At 36.9% G+C, this 22024-nt stretch overlaps 1 protein-coding gene across 2 annotated transcripts in view; it reads right to left on the reverse strand.

Moving 5' to 3' along the window:
* Positions 1–231: 231 nt before the first annotated feature.
* Positions 232–22024, reverse strand: part of PSPC1 (paraspeckle component 1) — a 51709-nt gene continuing 29916 nt past the window's right edge. Inside the window, exons 7-9 of one of the 2 annotated variants that reach the window (XM_077809120.1) lie at positions 8555–8612; positions 5006–5175; positions 232–1048 (exon numbers count right to left, since the gene is read on the reverse strand). In XM_077809120.1, the coding sequence (XP_077665246.1) occupies positions 863–1048; positions 5006–5175; positions 8555–8612 (414 nt within the window). In that variant the 3' untranslated portion in view covers positions 232–862. The remainder of the gene's footprint in view (positions 1049–5005; positions 5176–8554; positions 8613–22024) is intronic. The other variant, XM_077809128.1, reaches the window with a different exon arrangement.

Here is a 22024-nt window from a genome sequence, read left to right on the forward strand (position 1 = left end):
ATAATGCACCATTATCTGTTATAACAGAATACTTTAATACTATTCACTAATGCTCACCATATTTCACAAATGCACAGAAATGACAACTTAATTTTTATAAAACCTTATTTTGTGTAAAATATCCTTAATACCATTTGTTGCGTTTTATGAATGAATAAGCACAGGGGAAGATTTACTTTCTGTAAGAAGTTATTTTCCAAGGTTCAAAATATTTATTTGAAAAATTCAACACAGAACATATTTTGTTGACAATCCTATTGTGATTAAGTTTGTACAGGAAGGTGAGAAACAGGTTAACAATATTTTGTACAGATCATTAAGGGTTTATATATAATGGGATACCATTCAAAAGTTGCATTAGCTTCAATCACTTGTTATAACAAGTATTCCTGACACGTACTGAAACTCACAGTTCTATTTCCACACAATTGCAGTTAAGTATGGAATTTTCTTCACACTTAAGGTGCGAATTCCTAAGTAATAAGATGAATGAAAATGAAGCTGTTTACAATTAAACTTAAAATTAATTAGTATTTGTAATAACATTTCCAAAATCCTTTAAAGTAATTTGTTTTATATTTTATTGTGATCAAATAACTGCACAAGTTTTACAGCATGGTCACACATTGATACTTTGCAGAAGTCACAAACACAGCTGACTTACATAATGATGCACATCATTTCTGCTCTACACTACATAGCCTAAGATGGAATACAAAAAAGTTTAGGAATTACAAAATAAATTGTTTTAAAGACTACATTAACAATAAAACTGCTTTCCAGATAACAGCTAAAAATTATAAAGGCATACCACCGGATATTTGTACTGAATTTTCTAAACAGTAAGGAATGAAAGAAAGTTTTAATATCTGCGACGTTTGTTAGGTCCTTCAAAGTTGCCCCCTGGATTTCCTCTACCAAAGCCACCAGGTCCACCACTCACGGCACCTACACCACTCATTGGCGGCTGAGGGGTTTCGGAGCCTGTTCTACTAACCAGAGGTGAACCCATCTGTGATGGGCCTCCTTGTGGGAATCTCTCATTATGCTAACAACATACAATGAATATTAAGTCCATTTGGAATGCGCCAAATGTAAATTATAACAAAAATGGCAAAACCCCAAGTGGTGTTGTCATGAAGTTCGGCAGATAGTCCAGCAGAATCAGGATCATACATAGAAGGAAGAAAGGAGCAATTAAATTAGTTATTATTCAAAAAGGAGCTGAAAATAAAAGCTTATTAAATGCTATGCTCCAACTTTGTAAAATTAAAACAAAGGTACATGAAATAAATACTAAAGAGCTGCGTCCCACTCAGACTGTATCAGCAACCACTTTTATAGATCATATAATTTAAAATTTACACTCTAAAGCTTGCCTCTCCACAAAGCCGTACTTATTCTCCATGTAAACGTAAAAAAATGTTTTACCCTATTAGAAGACAGGGAGCAAACATTTTATGCGACTCTTCCCGTATTTCAATGCTCCTGTATTCACTAGCTTGTTCAGAAACTGAAGCATTGTCAAAGTAGAAAAAAAAATGAGATTGTGAGTTGTAGCTTCAATGTTTCCAAAGTTTATTGACTCAAGGAATAAAGTTTCTCCCATCAGAGAATATTATACATCTACGTTTCTTCAGACAGATTTAAATGTAGCCCAACTTGAAATACAGATGTAAGATATAAATCAGATTCGTGTTCTAGGCCACATATTTTATTTCGCTCCCTGAACCATATTAAAAGTTAAATATAAACTAATACAAATGTGGGTACCATAATCCTCCTTTAAAAGTCTTCTCTTAGGCCCCAATTATGCAAATACTTACACATCTAAGTACTCTAATTTAAACAAACAAGCATTTGCAAGATAAGGGCTCTAGTCACTAACATTTAAAAAGTTTTATCTAAATACAATGTGGATATAATATGTACTGTTACATATTGGGTCAGACTTTCCAAAAGAGCTCAGCCCCTTTAGACACCTAAATGAAGTGGCCAGATTGTGGGTGCTAACCACTTCTGAAAATCTAGCCCCTAATTCTTAATGCTGCAGTGCTCCTTTTTTCCCCCTTCTAGGTAATTTTTGGGAGATAATTATTTACACAGGTATTTAATTTTAAAATATAAGGAAGTACTTTCAATAAAATCTTGTTTCTAATCAACTCAAATCTGCCAACACTGAATATACCCAGACATGAAAGAATGGCTTGTCTAAATGCAAGGTTCCCATACTCCTAATAATATAACTCTTACTGCTGGTCTAATTTTCAGATAGTTATAAGCTAATGATGGGTATTTTACTTAGAGTTTCTACTTCTAGACTGAAAAATGAACTCTGACTATTAAGTATCTATGGTAAAGGTCTGAGCCAAGCTAGGACATTTTAAAGTGATTTCTTCAATGACAATCTGGATCTCAAATTTGGTTGTGCATGAAGAAAATATGGCTGTCCAACATTTATGGAAGCCAAAGTGAGGTGTTTTATTTTAAATGAAATTATGGTTGTATGTCTACATCAATAACAAGATGCTGATATCACCTGCACTTAAAAAAAAATTCTAGGTGCATGTCCATCTGAAGTTGAAAATGAAAACTGGATTCCCCTCCCTCCATCCCCCATTCTCTGTTTTCTTGTACCCACCAAATGACAAATACTCTATATTACAGTCCTTTGAGAAGAACACAAGGATTAGCCAGCTACATTCCTTTCACCACATAACACAAAAATAAATGTCTGAGCAAAGCCAAAAAAGGAATTATTAAAATTAGAGGGCCAGATGAGCATATCATCCACTTATTCTGCTCTTTAACCTTCCATTTCCTTCTAAATGTCAGCAGTTTTAATTTTCAACTTTAGGCTGGTCAAACTGACGTGTCATCATATCCAGCAGTTTTGAAGTGTCAATATTTGACATTACCATGGGAGGAGAGTCAGGGGATTATTTTTAAATACACTTAAAATAAAATCTTGTCTTTTTCCACACCTGCCTTCAGTTTCTGATCTTATGCAACCCTAAGGGTGTGTTCCAGAGGTAAGCTGAGCAAGCAGAATAAGGACTTTTTCAGTGTTCAATAGTTTTGCTGGATCACTGCAATAGTTAATATACTTTTTTTCTCCTTTGCACTCCCTCTTTAAGAAACCAGTTTGGAGAAGCTGACTTCAGTGAGCACAATGAAGCCAAAACTTTGGCAAATGCATGAAAGGCCCATTTAATCAGTGCAGTAGTTACCAGCAACAGTCTGTTACCTTGATGAGAGCATCTACTCTCTTCACTAGCTTTTAGGCTGATCTGTCCCATAGAGAAGGAAGTGAGCCATTTCCAGGAGACAGTATCTTTGCCAGAGGATGTTGTGAAGGTATAACAGGGTTCAAAAAAAAGAAAAAGATACGTTCATAGAGGATAGGTCAATCAATGGCTATTAGCCCAGATGGGCAGGGATGGTATCCCTAACCTCTGTTTGCCAGAAACGGGGAATGAGCAACAGGGTATGGATCACTTCTTCTGTTTATTCCCTTTGGAGCACCAGGCATTGGCTACTGTTGGAAGACAGGATACTGGGCTAGATGGACCTTTGGTCTGACCCAGTATGGCCGCTCTCATATTCACTACCGAGGGAAAAAGCTGGCTCCTCTGAGCACTGATAGTAAAAGTCCAGAAGGTGAAAGAGGTTCTCCATTCTCACTAGAAAAATCAAAAATGTGAGTCTGGTATTGAAGGAGCATGCATTCCTGTCAGCATCTACCTCTCCAAATCAGCTGTTGAGACAGTGTATATTGTTTCCTCAAGTTAATTTTCCTTTGAGGAAACAGACAGAGGGGAAAAAAAAAAAAAAAATCAGCTACATGTTTCAGTGCTCCAGCAAAGCGATCATGGAATACTATAAGCTGCCTGTTCTACTCTTCATATATTGCCATCAGAACATCCCCTCAGACATGAACACATCCAGAAACACAGAAAATATGTAATATTAAAAAGTTATTAAAAACAGATGGCTGTTTCTCTCCAAAAGATATTAGATAGGAAAAGAGGGTGCATGAGTTAATGAGCAGAGCCAAGATAACCATTCCTTTTAAGTGCAGGCCAGGAGTTCTTCTGTTGTTCAGTAAGTAAATTCCAACTGTCCAGACCAGGTTTTTGGTCACCCTGATATTCTGGACAATAGGACTTTTCCTAGCCTGGTACATCAATTATCCCACATAATTTTTGCTGGTGTAACTATTCTACAATGATATGAAATCACTGCCATAACTCTTAACTCTTTCACGTGCTTGAGCCAGTGCCCTTGTAATAATGTGCTTATATACTAAAATAATTTTTAAAAGATTTTTACCCAAAGATATCTTCACACTATGTACACCTTTAATCACAATTGTATTTGGTGTTATTTAAAAAATTCAACCTCATAACAGAGTAAAATTAATAAATAATTTTAGTTTCATAACTAACAGAATAGAGAAAACGTAACATAAAATAGTGATTTAAGTATATTTAACACATGAAGAATACACTTCACAAAAATTAATATTTTGCTAAATTAAATGTATTTTTACATGATAGATTTTATATTCACAGTTCTACTACAAGTGACAATTTTAGTCTAAGGTTCATTCAAAGTAAGGACCAGACAACTTCTTAGAAGACTGGTCCACTAATAGCTACATTTCCATTTGAAGATAATCATCTCTGTGCTGGGGGGGAAATTAATTCTGGATTTTCAATATTCCTAGTTTATATCCTCAACAGATTTTAAAGTGAAAAAGGTTCTTCTTGTGCAAAAATATTTAATTTAAGCATATAAAAGATTTACCTATCAGTTGCCTTTAACAGACTCAGAACGTTTTTGTTTAAACTTCCTAAAAATGTTTTCAGGTAAGTATTGTCACTAGATTAAAAATGTGAGATACTATAAACTCACTTTAGTGTGAAGTTAACTTTGGTGCAAAAGATGTGCCATGAGACATGACAACTGTTCAAAGTAATTAAGTTTTATAATGATACATTACCACTGCTCCATTATCTGGCATCATTGGTGTTCCCATATTTGCAGCTCCTTCTGGTCCCATGGAAGGACCAGGACCCAGTGCAGGGCCAGGTAAAGTTCCTCTGTTGTTCATATTCATACCCATCATTGGAGGAGGACCTTGGTTACCAGCAGGTGCTGGGCTAAACGCATCTATGCAAAACAATCTATACTTAGAGCTGTCCTATCTGAATTTTACAAGAAGCAACAAACAATTTATAATATTTAAGAAACGAACTATACAAGACTTCCATTACTTGAAATATAAAAGTTGCTTTTATTCTTTGAGACTGTACATTTATCTCAATCTACTTTTATATTGATCTTCATTTTTAAGTTATTGCTCAAACGATTTTTATTCTACAACTTGCTTTCCGAACAAAAACATTTTCTTCCTTCAATCTGAGAACCTCAAGGTATGCAAATAAATGTACTTCTACTGGTTTTGAACAAAAGTTTACTAAACGTATTTATAGTTTGTGAGTAATATACACAATTACAATAGATGAGAAAAATTAGTCAATTTGCAACTGGCCAACTTTTACACAACTTGGCCATTTAGGTTTCAAGCACCTTATATCAGAAAAGACAACACTCTACTTCATTCCATATTACAAATCAATTGCAATACTGAAACCTAGGTTTTCCAATTCTTTTAAAAACATGCTCTTTTACAGAAGTGTTGGATAGTGGAAAGTTAAGAACAGGATTGTAAAGAGATTTATGGCTAATATTACAAACATCAATAGATTCTGAAATTAAGAAGATACAACAAAACAAATGGAACATTTAACACTAAACCATTAAAACTTTTGATCCATTGTTGGAACAGAAAGAGGTAAGACAGTAGAAGCAAAAACAAAAGAAACAGCAATCTGAGGTGGACAGAAAGTTTATCTATAATAAAAATTCAGCTACCATATATGATTCGTCAGTAACAACTAAACTAATCAGCAGATACAGTAAGACTAATTGTATACATTTGCAAGGTTGCATTATAAGGAAGAAAAAACTTGGTATGTAAATTAGACATATGAGATGTAATGTAAAAAAAATCCAAATAGAACGGGAATGGAAAAGTATTTGTTCAGATGGACAATCCATCCTGTTCAGCCAACTATATGCATCCATTTTCTTTGACAATAAACAAAACAGAAAAAAATGTGTCAAATTCCAAGGTTTTACACCATGTCAGTCACTGTAGTATGTGAATTCCAGATGGACTGAAATACCTAGTAAAGTCCTTCCCATTCTCCATTAGATTACTACCTTTCATGTTAGGAAGAAATTATAATAAATGCATTAACTGTAAATAGGTCATTCAGGACTATTATCATATTGCTACTACTATACATACGTACATGACACTTCCTCTGTGTTATTAGCACTGACTGCTCGTTATCACAGTGATCAACTAGCAAATCATTGCCCCCAAAGATGTATGTGCACCATTCTGATACTAGAGGAGTGCTAAAATCAGACTCACCCTGACCCTCTTATATTAGTTCCGCTGGAGGAAAAGGTTTTGCAAAGGATCTGTGGTACTAGTGATAAGTGCTACAGGACTTTCTGTTAGAAGATTTGGAGGAGAGGTACTAGTCTTTAATTAAAGAAAAGTTTGAACTCATCACAGTTCTGAAGGGTTGTTCCTCCACGTGAACTTCAGCAGATGTCTCCCTGACCCACTACAGATAGATGCTGCTCTAGAGGGTGGAGAATAACAGGAGGGTAAGGAGCTTCTCACTCAACCATGAGCAAGATTAGTTCATGGGATGTAGAGAAGCAGAAATCTCAGTCCACAAGAACAGTCTGCTCTGAGTATTCATCCTTGTGAGCATACCATGGATCCTCTGCTAACTCTTGTCATTCCAGAGGAGCAGATAGAAAAAGAAAAGGGAGAGGAGCTAATACTACTGCTAGAGTCATAACAGGCGCACACATGCATCTTCGGACAGTAGCAGCACACTGCCTATAATGATGGCAGTGCTCAGTGCTGGTATCACAGGTGACTCAATAGGTGCATATACAACTAGCACAGAGCATCACTATTGCAATGCTACTAAGAAAACAGACTATGCTTTTTCTACATGGGCACACACCTGTGAGAGTGTATGAGCTACACCCTGGGAAGTTCTGGCTCTTATTTAAGAAACCGAAGTATATTCAGTTTAACGAACATAAGCAGAATCCCTTTTTAAATGTAATATATTCAATGATTTGAGCATTAGATCCAAGACAAACGGTCTTTTAGATATGTTACATTTCTAGCTCATTTTTTTTCTGAACTGTCTTTCTTGAATTCCTTATTTATTTCTTGGATGATACATTTTTAAAGGCAAATGAGGTTATGTTAAAGTTGTAAATCTTTTTTTCTATTGGTGTATGTGACAATAGGCACCAATATATTTAGAACTTGGATTAGATCATATCAAGTATCATTGGATATTAATGTAAACCTGTGATTCAAGTTTAGAGTATACTTGTCAAATTTAATTTTCGAAGCCTGTTATAGTTTAAAAGGCACAACAGAGAAGATGTAAAATACAGCTTATTTTGAAAACGAAAATAATATTTCTTTACCAAGTGTCAAAAAGTATTAAAAGCCATAAGATGAATGATGTATGGTTCATACATAATTTAAAGTTTAAAAGGTATGCCAATTTTATTTTTTAACAAATACTATTCAAGTTTATTTCAAGATTTTTTAATCAAAGATTATGAAGCTCAGTGAAAATACATATTCATGAGTAATCTATTTTAATAGAATTGATTCTTCACGAGACAGACTACTTGAATTTTAGTGTAGTTTAAAAGCAGATATTCTGCTTAGTCTAACTGAACACTTTTTTCACATTGACTGATTCAGTATGAAATAGAAGTGGTGATTACCTAAGCTATATATACAAAATAGTTTTATATTTTTAGCCTGAACATTCAGTTAATAAAAGCAGGTTTTTAACAGTGACAATATCACTGAGGGCAACAATAAAACTGCAAGACAATTTCCAGCTATTACTTGGGATAAAATTATTAAAGTTTAGCCCCCACAAAGTATTTAATTTCTTGTTAAGTAACATAGCAGTAAGAAGTGATTTAATAAAGCCATGAACAGAACTATGCTAAATCTGTTTAAATATACATTATATTTAACTTTTGTATTCAGATGCAAAATGTCCTCCTCCCTCCCCCCCAAGGCTTCTTATAAACAGCAGAAACTGTTTCATGTTTTCCATCAAACAACATTTTTCAGGATATCATCTTCACTACCTTCGCCTGTTTTCCTACTTTGTAAACATCCAAATTTTTCTCCCACACACAGACTAAAATAAAATGCAAGTTCAGTAAATAGATACTTACTGCAAGAATCAGTTATTCAGAGACAAAATGGATGAGATTTTACATTATCCATCATTAAAATGTTTTTCCTTACTACTAGCTCTTGTCACTAATGTATAATACCAATGAGTAACATGTACAGTCCCAAAGAATTGTAGTCTTATATTATAGAAGCCTATTTGCTTCAGATCCCTACCTCCCATGTTTATTGCTCCACGAGGACCCATATCACCCATTCTCATTTCCTGTTCTCTCTGAAAGTAAACATAGTTTTCATGGTCAACCTATCATGATTATTTTAACATTCCCATCTACTACAAAAAAAGCACAATTTTCTTTTATGTTTTAATTTCTTTCATCATATTTAGAAAAAATACAGGAAATACAATTAAATATATTCTTCAATTGATATGAATTGGGATTATTTGGTAATAAACAAACAAGACAAAAGTGCGTAAGTCTTATTAAAAGTTCCCTTAAACCTAATACAAATCTTACAGAGAAGTTTCATTAAACAGAAGCAAAAGTCTAACAATGCTACAGTAATTCTGTTTTTAGACCACGGCTTTAGAGTATTCTCTCAAAATAGTTTGCACTATTGCAGGGGGTGGGGGGTGGGGAGGGAGGCAAAATTAATGTTCCTACAAGGTGCCAATTCATATCCTGAAACACTTGTCAACCACTTATCCACAGAAGCAGTACCACACTGCTCTGTTAATTTGCCTCACTACTGAACTGAAAAGATCACCACAAGGAGCAGAGATGTCAATTTGTGCCAATCGTATTGATATTTTTTGGTTTTGTAACCAGTTAGGAACTAGGCATAGACCACCAATACATAAGGGCCACAAAACACCGAGCAGAAAATGACTTTCAGTTACAGCTGACTCAAGTGCTGGCTTAGACTGAAGCAGGTGACCTAGAGATGAAATGGGCCACATTTCATTACCAGTCCCAACCTATTTTATTTTGCCCTTAAAGACAGACTTGGAAGTCAGCAACATCTAGGTGAATTACTACACAATCTAGTATGAGGCACTACCAATTCCCACAGCACGCAAGACTAGAATTTACAGCATCTCAGACTCCATTGCACATAGCAAGTCTGATGAAAGGTGCTGTGCCAGAGCCAAATGTAGACCCAAATGTTTAGTTAAAGCAAGCTGCAATGGTACTGAACACCAAACTACATCAAAACCAGTGAATATCCAAAAGCAATCAGTTTTTGGTGTTTGGTTTTGAGGGGTAGGGTTTTTTTTTTGTTTGTTTGTTTTTTGTTTGTTTGTTTTTGGGGGGGGGGGTTGGAGACAGGAAGCATTTAGCATGTACATTATGTTTTAATTTAGGCTTTTAAAAAATCTTTTCATCCTCAGTCAATCACACCAGCACTACGTGGCTTGCTACGTAATACTGCATGTCTTCAGTAAAGCAGTTAATGCTAAAGGATTTCACTTAAGGTGATGGTTTAGGGTGGGGTTTTTGTTTGTTTTTTAAACTAACTCCCCTTTCCCCCCAAAAAAACTGGTTAGTGAGAGTACTCAACAGTATCTACTGGGTTCTATTCAACTTTACTTTCATTGTAGTTTTGCTGCTGACTTTTAAAGGAGAGAGGTAATGTTTCAGGTTGCAGACCAAAGGACCACAAAATTTGCCTGCAGATTGTTTGATGTCCATTTGTTTGTCATCATTCTAACAAATCTATTCTCTCATCTTCCCCAGCTGTGTCTGGTTGTAACCAACTTTTAGTGTCTTGTTAAATTTTAGTTTTTATACTCTTCAGAGCTGGGACATTCTCTTCTTCACTTGTTTTGTGAGGTACAAATAAAACACAAGGACACAAAAAACACATCAATGTGACAAAAGGAGGCATTTAGCTTCACAAAAAATCACTAAATATTAAGGGTTACTCTGTGGCTTGACTGATATAATTCTTAACAGCCATATTATCCTTAAAAATCATTTATTCAGAATAAGACCACTTACTGAATTACAGCACAGTAGTCTGGATTTGGCCATGAGTGTCAAAAAATCTATCCTACATAAATGGTGTCCCAGAATACCTTAGGACAGTACAAAAGCAGGACTAAATTGCTCCTTTCCAGATCACTGGGCCCTTTTCTCTCTCTCTGGATGCTTGTCCTTTTGCCAGCAGAACCAGTTCTAGCCCCTGCAGACACCTGTCAGCTGTGCACAGCAGGGGATTAAAGTGGAGCCAGCTGATACTGAGAAGGAAAGGTGGGCAGGAACATCTAAACTGCCAACACAGGAGCCTGCATGGGATAGGAGTTGTTGGGGAGAAGATTGGAAAAGAGGGCTGAGAAACTGAGGTAGCAACCAAGAGATTGGGAGGGGACAGAGTTTGCAATCCTATGGGACTCTGGGAGCCATGGAAGACAATTAAGAAGCCATGGGAAGAGAAGGCTGGACCATGAAGAGCATAGTAGGAGTCATATGGAGTGCAGAGAATGAATAATGGGGACAGAAGGGAGCAACACAATTTTCAAAGGACAACTCTTCAAATAAACCAAGGGTCTAGAGTGATTTAACTGCAAATGTTAGGTTATTCTTTCCTGCCTCTCACACACTTCTAAGAAAATAAATTTAAAACATGCTGGAATGCAACTAAAAACCTCCAGTGGCCCCGATTTATCTGAAAAATTTGTCCCTAGAAAACTTCTTGGTATGTTGGCAATTATGGTTATAGTCCTGGGCAGCTGTAAGAGTCACATGAACCCAAAACAGAGTTTTTCTTGTAGGTTTTAGACTTTCTTATTTCAACACTGTAGAAGTTACATTGTATTCCCTGCATTTTTGTATCTTCATAGAATTTTAATTTTATGCATTCTACCCCTTTTTTTAGGATTTTATACAAAAGAAATTCCTGGAGCATGTACCAAACATGTACCCTAATATACAATTTAAAATCTACTTGCAGCTTGCCATTCCTCTGTATTAATTTTTACACACACACACACACAAAAGACCTTTAAAAACAGGAATATCAGTACCACTGAGCTACATAAATACACTAAGAATCTTTAAAAATATACACAGCTTTTTTAAAATATAAAAATATTAAAAGAATTTTTGAAGTCTATTGCTACAAAACTTCATGAAATTAAGAGGTATGGGGAAAAGTTTGTTGAGATGAGGGATGAAAGCATCTCCATCATCATTAAATGTCATCTCCCCTTTAGTATTAAAAAAGCATCAGAATGCAAGAGTTAAAGTACAGCCAAAACAAGGTAATCACCACATTTTTTCCTAGGAAGTTTGCCTTCCAATTTCAGTAGCCTAAGGAACCAAAAAAAATTCAAGTCTACATATGCTACATTATTCATCATAATAAAGCTGTAAATAGAAATATATTTGAAACGGACTATTCTGTGGAACAACAATGGCAGAAAGCAAGAATACCAGCAATGTAATATTTATATTGGGTTTATATCAGAAGGCAAACCATGTAATTCTCATCAGCACCCAGTGGCAGAGAATGCAAATCTTGACCAATCTAAGACCACTCACCTTCCCATCTGAGATTAATGATCACAAGAGTAGCAAAATGAAAAGAAGGGAATTCAAAAAGAAACACTGCGATTTTGGTCCCAGAACACTTCCTGTGAAGTCACTTTAAATGTTATCCATTAAAATCAAGTTATTTTTTTTAAATATGGATGCAGTTATCAGACCATTTTAATTTTTCAAGCAAAACAAAACTCCGGTGACATCACGTTTTTCTCACTGTAAGGATATTCAATGTGTTAAATAGAAAATAGGATTTGTTCCACAACAGAGGGGACTTTGACTACAATGTCAGATAAGTACAAATCTTTAGCACGTCAGTATCTCCCATGAAGTTTAAAAGAAACACTCTGGAAAAAATAGTCAATATTCCATTATAAGACTGAACATAATCCTTTGTGCACTAGCATGTATTGTTTAGTAGGAAAATGACCAGCTCAGAAGCTTGCAGTCCATTTCATTCAAAACTTCAACGTAGAGTGGCAATATTAACTCCATTCCAGAGACCACCTTGGGCAGCACATGAAATTCTATTTTGGGGTTACTGCTCCTAAAAAGGAGCCATTCCCTTCCCTCCCAACCCAGATTTTTGGAAATAGAACAGCAAATATGAACTGTTGTATTACACCAAATTTTCGATTAGGTCAGCTTTTAAGACCAAACAGATGAAGTAGACTTGAAAGGATTAGATTTCTATCAGTAAACATTGGTAAACATCAATTTCACTACACACGAAAACAGATGAAAAATATTTCCACCAATGTTAATTAAAATTTACAGATTAATAAAGAAAGAAAAATTTTGTTTAAGAACTTACCAGAGTTCGAATAAGGATCTTTATACTTTGTCAACATCACATGCCAAAATATACAATTTGTGTTTTAACTTTTTGAATCTTAAAATCTGCTGTCATTAAGAACTACTGTCTGACATCCCCCCAGAATTTCCCACAATTATGAAAATTTAAATCAAAGTCTAATTCCCCCCCCACAAATAAACACTGATATCTGTTGAAATTATAAAAAATTAATTCTGCCAAGCCTGCCTTTAAGTATTAAATTCAACCAACTTACAAACTACTGCAAATGCGGATACTGTAAGAATCAAATCAATGAAACCTATAACAAACAACATATACTTTATATAAAATATTCACAAACAGACATCCCATGAAATCTTCATGTTGGGAAAAATATTACTAATGTTAGTAATAAGGGTAAAGATAGCTGGCCAAAAAATCTGATCTTTTAGGGAAAAAAGATACATTAATAATCTGTCCTAAGTGTAATACACACACACATATATATATACACACACACACACAGGGAGCGAGAAAATTGAAATGTAACAACTTCCTTAAAATCAGGTGGGCAGGAATAGCAGAAAAACCAGTACAAGTTATTTAGGCCTGCACTTTTACAGAGGAACTCATCATTCCCCACAAGTTATCACTTTCAAGGAAACCTCCATGCTAAACTCCCTTGTCCTATATGTTTTATTTTGGGAGGTACGTACGTGGGGGATGTCACCCACTTTTGTGGAACCTTCACTTACTCCCCAGTCTAGATCCTAGCTGAGATAGAATCGAAGAGCATGTAAGACCAGTTAATGTTGCCTACAGTATTTAGTGTTCAGCCTTCAGCCAGTCTTACAAACAGAAGTTAAAATCACATAAGGATATTTCCTTGAACAGAAAGAGTACACCATATTTTAACACTTCTCAAGAGAAAATTTTCTAAAAAAAGTTACAATGTGATTGAAAATACACATTGATATTTAATTCTAACACCATGCAAGTCAAGTTGTATAAAAATACACAGTAAAAATATGCGTTATAATTTAAATGTTAACTAATGCTAAAAATACTATGCACACGACCAACCCAAAAGCTAGATAGGGTTTCATTAGTAATGTACTATTTTATTAATAAACCCCTTCATAAATGTATCCTAGTGTCTCACCCATTGGCAGGCCATTAAAGACTGAACGGGAATATACAAATTAAAGAAATTCAATATATTATCTTATGGGTTTGGTAAGACGAATATCTACTTTCAGATGGAACGAAATCCATCTTTAAAAATCCACAGCTTTTTAAAAAAAATCCACCAATTCTCATTTTAAAAACTATAGGTTGTTAAATGCCTTTAGATGTGTGTGTGTGTGGGGGGATATTAAAGTAAAACTAACTTCATCTTGTAAAAACATTTAAATATTTTGAATATACTGAAACCAACAGAAAGTGCAAATCGTTTTCCAAAACTCAGAAGGCTTTGCTCACAAATTTCCACTTTTTATTCTATAATAAAAAAAATGATTTGGGCTACTTTAAGTTGAAGATGTTACCCGCTTTTTCAAAACACACTGATTTACTGCTCTACAGCATGGCTCGCTACCCTTTCCTAAAATATGGGAATAAATTCTAGAAAGCATTTAAAATATTATTGCATTGGCTCAGCTCCCAGGAAACAACAGTACCATTTGGTAAAGTGCAAGCTTAATAATTATATCTAAAAGAATTAATGGAGCATCAGGTGAAACAAGAAATCAGCTAGCATACTAATTCCATTAACACTAGGTTTAGGGCAGTGGTTTTAACCTGTGTTTCGCAGACCACTGGGGGCAGCAGACAAGGGCTAGGATTTCCAAAGGGATCCACACTTCCATTTGAAATATTTTTAGGGGTCTGCAAATGAAAAAAGGATGAAAACCACTGGTTTAGGGTCTTCTTGCTGACTTTGTGTATCCACAGAAATATATGTTTTCCTTTAAACTCCTGTGTGGAACGCCTGCCCTGACCATGAAAAACAGATGCAATGTTTTATCTTACTTGGGTGCCCTTTCATACCCAACATTGAAAAGTGTTAACTTCCTCTAATTTTGATCCCTTAAGTCTTGACTACACTAGGAAATTTTTGCAAAAAATTATCACTATTGCCAATTCTGGTTCAGTTCCACTAATGTTAGCACATTAACAGCCCTAGTGCATATGAGCCAAACATGCTGTAATCTAACCATGGAGAGAGCAGATCTAATGAACAGCAGCCAACAACTCATCTACAGGAGAGCAGCAGCAGCTCAACAGAAAGGCTCCCATCCTTGCTAACACCACTGATACTGAACAATTCTAGCCCCAATGAGAAATTTTAGCAAACTGTCCTTAATGTATACCAGGCTTTACATGCCAACACTACAGGAGTGGGTGGGTGAGATTCTATGGCCTGTGTTGTGCAGGAGGTCAGACTAGACTATCATAATGGTCCCTTCTGACCTTAAAGCCTATGATTCTATGATAAAAAAAACTCAGCTAATGTGATTATTTGGGTCACTGGACAGCCTGTCAGTGTAACCTTTCACTTATTTGAGAGCGGATTTGATTGGATGGTTGCAAATTTTGAATAAGCAAATAATGTAAGTTTATTGACTAGTATAAGAGATATAATTGCTCATGTGAGCAGTGTTTTTCATTGCTATCAATTTCTTAAAAGGCTGAATCTCATTATATGCCTTGTGAGATTTCACAGGTTTTCTATAAAACCTGATCCAGCAAGTATAAAGGCAGTTCAAGTTCTTTATTAGAACATACCTGTTTTTGTGCATTGGCAAGGAAAGAAAATATTCCCATTTTCCAGGTAATATGCTTTCTGTGGATCATTCAAGACAACACAGATGCTGGGCTCTTTCCTCTCATTTGTTTTGCCAAGCAGGGTAACAAGTAATCACCATCCAAGATTTTCCTGCTCACAGGGTTCCCCCTCTCCTGCTTCTACACTTTGATGCCATCCATCTGGAAAAAAGTCTGCTGGCCTGCTACACCTTGGTAAGAGAGAGGGCAATTCTCTTACTGAAGCAAGGAAGAACGGGAGCGTCTAGAATCACAACGAGCAATAAAAGTGTGAAATATAATTTGTCTTTTTATGACTTGGTCCACAACAGCACAGGAATTGGTTTCTGATCAGAAAGATGCTATAAGAAAACATTAGGGCTGTCAAATTATTTTTTAAAAAACGTCGCAATTAATCGTGAGAATTAAAAAAAAATCACAATATGCATTAACTGCGATTGACAGCACTAGAAAACATCAAAGGAGAACAAGAGACAAGGTTGAACTAGAAAAATCCTGAGAAAAAGGGAGGGGAATGAATAGAAAGAGGAATCTGTAGCCTCTTTGCCTATTCTACAAAAAAAAAAGCTTCTCACAGAAGCCCAGCTGTAAGCACTCCGTGGTCAATTACTCTATCTGGAGTCGCCTGCGCATTCATAGCACAGTATCTATCCAAATCTATCATGCTCAGTGAGCTGAGGATGTTAGTGAAAATCCTGAGGGAGTTCTGGATAATATGTGCTCCTAACTGTGAAAGGGCCTCCTGGATAGTTTTAATTTTTTAGCCTAGGTGCAAGGTTTGTGTGCAGCTTTCTAGGAGACTCCTTATTCCTACCCTGAATAGCCTTTCAGCTGATGTTAGAGTACACATGGATGTCTGAGTTTATAGACAAGGTGGGTGAGGTAGTATCTTCTTTTGGACAAACTTCTTTCGGTCAGACACAAGCTTTTGGGCTTACACAGAGCTCTTCTTCAGGTCATGAGAAAGAAATGCAGAATCTACTTTAAGGAAGCAGATCCGATTATTTCCATAATTCTTTAGAAGGATACACAGTGCCTGAGCAGATTTAGCAAAACTTGAGAAGCTCACTACCAGAAATTTGGGAGATCCTTTCACTAAGAAAAAAGAACAGGAGTACCTGTGGCACCTTAGAGACTGATGGGACTGGGACTCACCACTGCAGCACCTCCTGCTGTTCACTCTGGGAATTAGCTCAGTTAATGCGAAGCGTCCTCTGCCGGTAGTGTCCTGTCCGTCTCTTGACCTAGATTGGCTGATCGACCCATGTTGCTCCCAGCTTGCGGCGTCCTCTTCAGGACAATGCCCTCCGGCAGTGCCCACTGCTCCAGTCTCACCCCCTTCCAGGGGTTTGGTGTTATCAGCAGTCCTTCTCTTCATCCCAGTCACAATGGCCAACTACACCCCAAAGTCTAACCCCCTTTTGGCAGAGATCTGATGCACTCCGTGATGGCCACTCCAAACGGCCAGGTGGATGTGCAAGGGGGAAGGTGGGGGACCCAGGCCTGCCCTCTACTCTGGGTCCCGACCCAGGGACCCTTTGGCGGCAGCCTTCCTGCCTGCCCTCCTCCTCTCCCTTTGTCCATCTCTCTCCCTGGGCCATTTCCCTTTGGCCCCTTTGCACCGGCTAGGCCCTTTTTCTCAGGGCCCACAGCCCGGCAGGAGTTCCCTTCTGCTCCCTCCACCTGCCCAGCACTGTGCTGTCCCTGGTGCTAGTCTCCTCACGCAGAAGACAGACCTTCACCTTCTGAAGGCCTTAGAGAGACTACCTGCTCTCTTCCTGGGCAGCCTTTATATAGGGCCTAGCCTAGCCCTGATTGGCTGGCTGTAATACTGGCCCTGATTGGCTCTCTAACAGGCCCTCCCTGATTGGCTGCCGCCTTGCACAGCCACTCTGGCCTGTCATAGCCCAATCTGGCATGGGAGTCGGGCACCATCCTACCACAGAGACTAACAAATTTATTAGAGCATAAGCTTTCGTGGGCTACAGCCCACTTCATCGGATGCACAGAATGGAACGTATAGTAAGAAGATATATATATATACCCATACAGAGAAGGTGGAAGTTGCCATACAAACTGTAAGAGGCTAATTAATTAAGATGAGCAGAAGAAAAACACTTTTGTAGTGATAATCAAGATGGCCTATTTAGACAGTTCACAAGAACGTATGAGGATACTAAACATGGGGAAATAGATTTAATATGTGTAATCACCCTGCCACTTCCAGTCTCTATTCAAACCCAAGTTAATGGTATCTAGTTTGCATATTAATTCAAGCTCAGCAGTTTCTCATTGGAGAAAACAAAACAAAGCTGTTTTTGAAGCTTTTCTGTTGCAAAATTGCCACCCTTAAATCTTTTACTGAGTGGCCAGAGAGGCTGAAGTGTTCTACCGGTTTTTGAATGTTATGATTCCTGATGTCAGATTTGTGTCCATTTATTCTTTTACGCAGAGACTGTCCGGTTTGGCCAATGTACATCCTCACACCTTTTTGTAAACTGTCTAAATGGGCCATCTTGATTATTACTACAAAAGTGTTTTTCACCTGCTGATAATAGCTCATCTTAATTAATTAGCCTCTTGCAGTTTGTATGGCAACTTCCACCTTCTCTGTATGTGTGTGTGTATATATATAAAATTTCTTACTGTATGTTCCATTCTGTGCATCCGATGAAGTGGGTTGTATGCTCTAATAAATTTGTTAGTCTCTAAAGTACCACAAGTACTCCTGTTTTTTTGCAGATACAGACTAACACAGCTGCTACTCTGAAACCTTTCACTAAGTAAAGGGTTTACATATGACCTAAACAGGGCTAATATGACAGAGTAGCCCAACAAGCCCCTCTCAGACTTTAAGCAATACCTGGAAGAAGTTAATGCCTCCTACTAAAGATCAGTAGCCAGGAAGGATACAAAGTATTTCACAGTTTGTTGTGAATTTCTTTTTGTAGGGGGGCAGCAGAGTTCTCCTCTCTTTTACTATTCCAGAACCTGCCTCTCTCCACTGCTGCATTAAGCAGAGCTTTTCTACCATTTAGGCAAACCAAGTGCTTGTTTTAGGGTTTTTTTTTTTTCCCCCTAGTCATAGCTCCAGAAATTGCTTCAGTCACTGAGCAGGAGACCACAGAAAACACTTTAGACTCTTGCAGGAAAGTAAGTAGCATTCAGGAGAAGGTTCTTCTTTTTCTCTACTAGCCTTCTGTGGTCAAAAGACAAATGCTGGTCACATGGGAAGTCGAGCTGGTCCGGAATATTTCAACAAAATGTTATTCCTCAGAAAACGCTGATTTGCCAAAACCAAAAAGGTTGGTTTTGACAAATTTCCAGTTTAAAAACTTTTGTAAAGTTTCAAAATTGTCAAAATGTCCCATTTTGATATCTTCTAAACGAAAGTTTTTCAGAGCATATAACTTTCAATATTTAAGTTAATTTACAGTAAAAAATGAAAGCGTAAAAAACTGACTTTTGATTCACAAAAAATTGAGATTTTGATTTTTTGATGTGATAAGGGATGGGAAAAATGTTCAAAAACTCATATCACAGGATGGGAAAAATACTTCTTGCTGAGTTCGAGTCAGAAGCAGCCAGAGAGGTCACTTTCCTGTATGTTGTTCTAAGTAAGGCAGGAATCTGACTGGAGAGGTGTAAGACTGAACTCAGAGCAGGAAAATTGTGGACAATGACTGGCCATCATCGTGCCTGCTTGGGCAAGTGAAGGGTGGAGGAGCCCAATGACAGCACTGGCAGTCTGAGCCAGAAATATTTTCCAGGACAACATACTGGGGTATAAGTCTCTCCCCTGACTATGCAAGGAGGTTTCTCATTGATCCGGCAAAAATTCCCCTCAAATTTAAAAGTCAAATATAAAAACTTTTGACAACAAAATGCAACTCTTCTGAACAAAAGCTCAGTCTTATTACAGTTTATACCCCACTTAGTGTATTTTAGTGTACAATGGCAATTTAGTGTACAATTAAGCAGAACTAAGTTACTGTCTTCACAAGGAGACTTTTTCCTCTGATCACTTTGAAATAAACTTGACTCTTAAACAACATACTGTTTTGTATGATTGTGCAGAAGAGGCACCCAAGAAAAAGTCTACTGTAGGAGCACTGGAGAAATTCAGTCAGACTATTGCTTAAGTGCCTCTTGCCTGTTCAGAGACAACTCTCATCCAGCCCCCCCGCAGAAGACCAGGCAAACTTCACTCTACATTCTTGCCCAAGGTCTTTTTGAATTCTTAACCTGGAGTCTCCTTTGACAGACTGTGCAATACCATCCTGGCTCTAGAAACTAAATTTGATTCCTGTGACGCTTTACAGAAAATTTGAGACAAAATTTCATATAGTCAAACAAAAATCTTTCATTTGGACAATGCCATATCCCAAACCAAAAATGCAAGTGATAATGGATGGCAAGAATTTCCTTATATTCTTATTCTGATGATGCTTAGAACTTTGTTGATTCAAACCCAAAACTTGTAGCCTAAAACTAGGAAAGGTTTAAAATCTGTTGATCTATTACAAAACTTCATTCCAAATTTGGAAATTTTTATATATTCTTTGTCGATTGACATTTCAGCCTTTTTTCTGTAATTGTTTGTAATTTCCTGCATTTGTGAAAAGTATATTCAGGATTAGCCTTAAGATTTAGAAGTTTTCTGGAGTAAATTTTTATACCTGGTCTTTTTACATTATAATAATAAACATTTGCTGTTCCTTCATAGGATATCAAAGTGCTATACAAAAGGTGGGTATTTACAGATGGAGAAGATTAGGAACAGACATTAAAAGACAGATTCTGCCATTTTTACTCAAGTTGTTTTCAATTGACTGAGTTCTCACAAAACAAGGTTATACTGTCCATAAATATGGGTGGAAGAATCTCCCGCTATATGAACTGCTCACCATCACAGTCTACTCAGGAGTAAAAAGAAAAGGAGTACTTGTGGCACCTTAGAGAGGAGTAGAATCCCAGTTTCCCCAATTTTCAGCTCCCTGCTCAAGCCCTACTGTCCCCCTCTTCTAGACTCAGCCACTAGAATCTAATCTGTTAAGAAAATCCCCCAGCCCCAAAGATTTTTTAATGTCCATTGTGCAGGACTTCATAGATCTGGTGCTCACTAAATGGAACAAAATGATTTTATGGAGCTGAAGGGTTTTTGGTTTGGGTTGTTTTTTTTTGTTTTTTTTTTTTAAGCAGACCCTATGTTTTCCCATTATCTAGGGAAATAATTAAGTATACATATTGATTCACACACACGCGCGCGCACACACACACAATGTATAACTGTGGGTGTATATATACCAACTTATAGAGAAGACAACTTGTGTTCTTTGTACAGATAACTGGTTATTTACACTCCTTTTTCAAACAAAGGTGCTGATGTCAGGGTCTCCTCCTCTCCCCCTGCCCCTGTACCCCATCTCCACAGAGTGCAGGGGAGGGGAGAAAAGGAGCTTGCTGGCAGCTGCTGCTGTGTCTTAACTTGCTGATCTACTTAAAAGGGCAGCGTACTTAAAGTAGAGTCAGAAAACTTAAAGGAGCAACGAGCACCTGTCTGTCACACACACACACACACACGCTGTGTGTCTGTCAAACAGACGCACTCTGTCTTTCACGCTCACCTCCCAACACATACTTGTACTGTTGTTTTTACTTCTTGATACTGTACTTCTTTCAAAGTGTGTGATTTTAGTTTTTTGACTGGTCTATGCATTTCATAATTTTTATTTCTCTCTTATGCTTAAATTGAATTATTTGAGTAGTGAGTTCTAAAATGCCTAACCTGGCCTTGCTGGAATAATTACCCCTATGTTAACTTTTTAAAAATATATATTATATCTAGTTTTCTGGTTTCTACTGGTGACACACATTACCTTGATATGGTGCACATAACAAAATTCATTCCGCACATGGATGGAAAAAATTAGAGGGTACACAGATGGGTACTCTCTCTTAAAAAACAGAAGTTAATATCACACAGGCATTTCTATTCTCTCCCCCTGCCTTTTTTCCCCATTATTCAAAGCACCATTCGAAATAGGCTCCTTCTCCCACAGAAGATACCGCATCCCAAGCTCACAAAGCAGCTTGTGCTGCCTAGCTCTCCTTTGCTTCTGGGAACTACTTCAAGATAACCTCGCAAAGGAAAAAACTGGACTTGTGCCCTTGTTTGCTTCTTAATTGTGTATAAACTAGGACTGAAAGGGTTTATTTAAAAAACCTGCTTTTTAATTAGAAATTCAGGATCTATCTCGAAGACTATGTTGACTGGAATGCTAATGAAATTACACCACCACAAGAGCCCAGAGAATTTTAGTACTGTGTTTGTTATCAATCCAACTTTAACAGCTAACCTTTCAATAACGAAAGTCTTGATTCAACACCCTCAGAACTTCAATTAAAATATAAAGAGCTCACACTAAACATCTCTTAGAGCTCTTGCTGATCTATTGGATCTATCCATCAAAACAAGAGAAGTTTAGATTTTACATTCCTGATGTAAATCTTTTTATG

The sequence above is a fragment of the Eretmochelys imbricata genome, chromosome 1 (genome assembly GCF_965152235.1).
Source record: "Eretmochelys imbricata isolate rEreImb1 chromosome 1, rEreImb1.hap1, whole genome shotgun sequence".
Taxonomy (NCBI): Eukaryota; Metazoa; Chordata; order Testudines; family Cheloniidae; genus Eretmochelys; species Eretmochelys imbricata.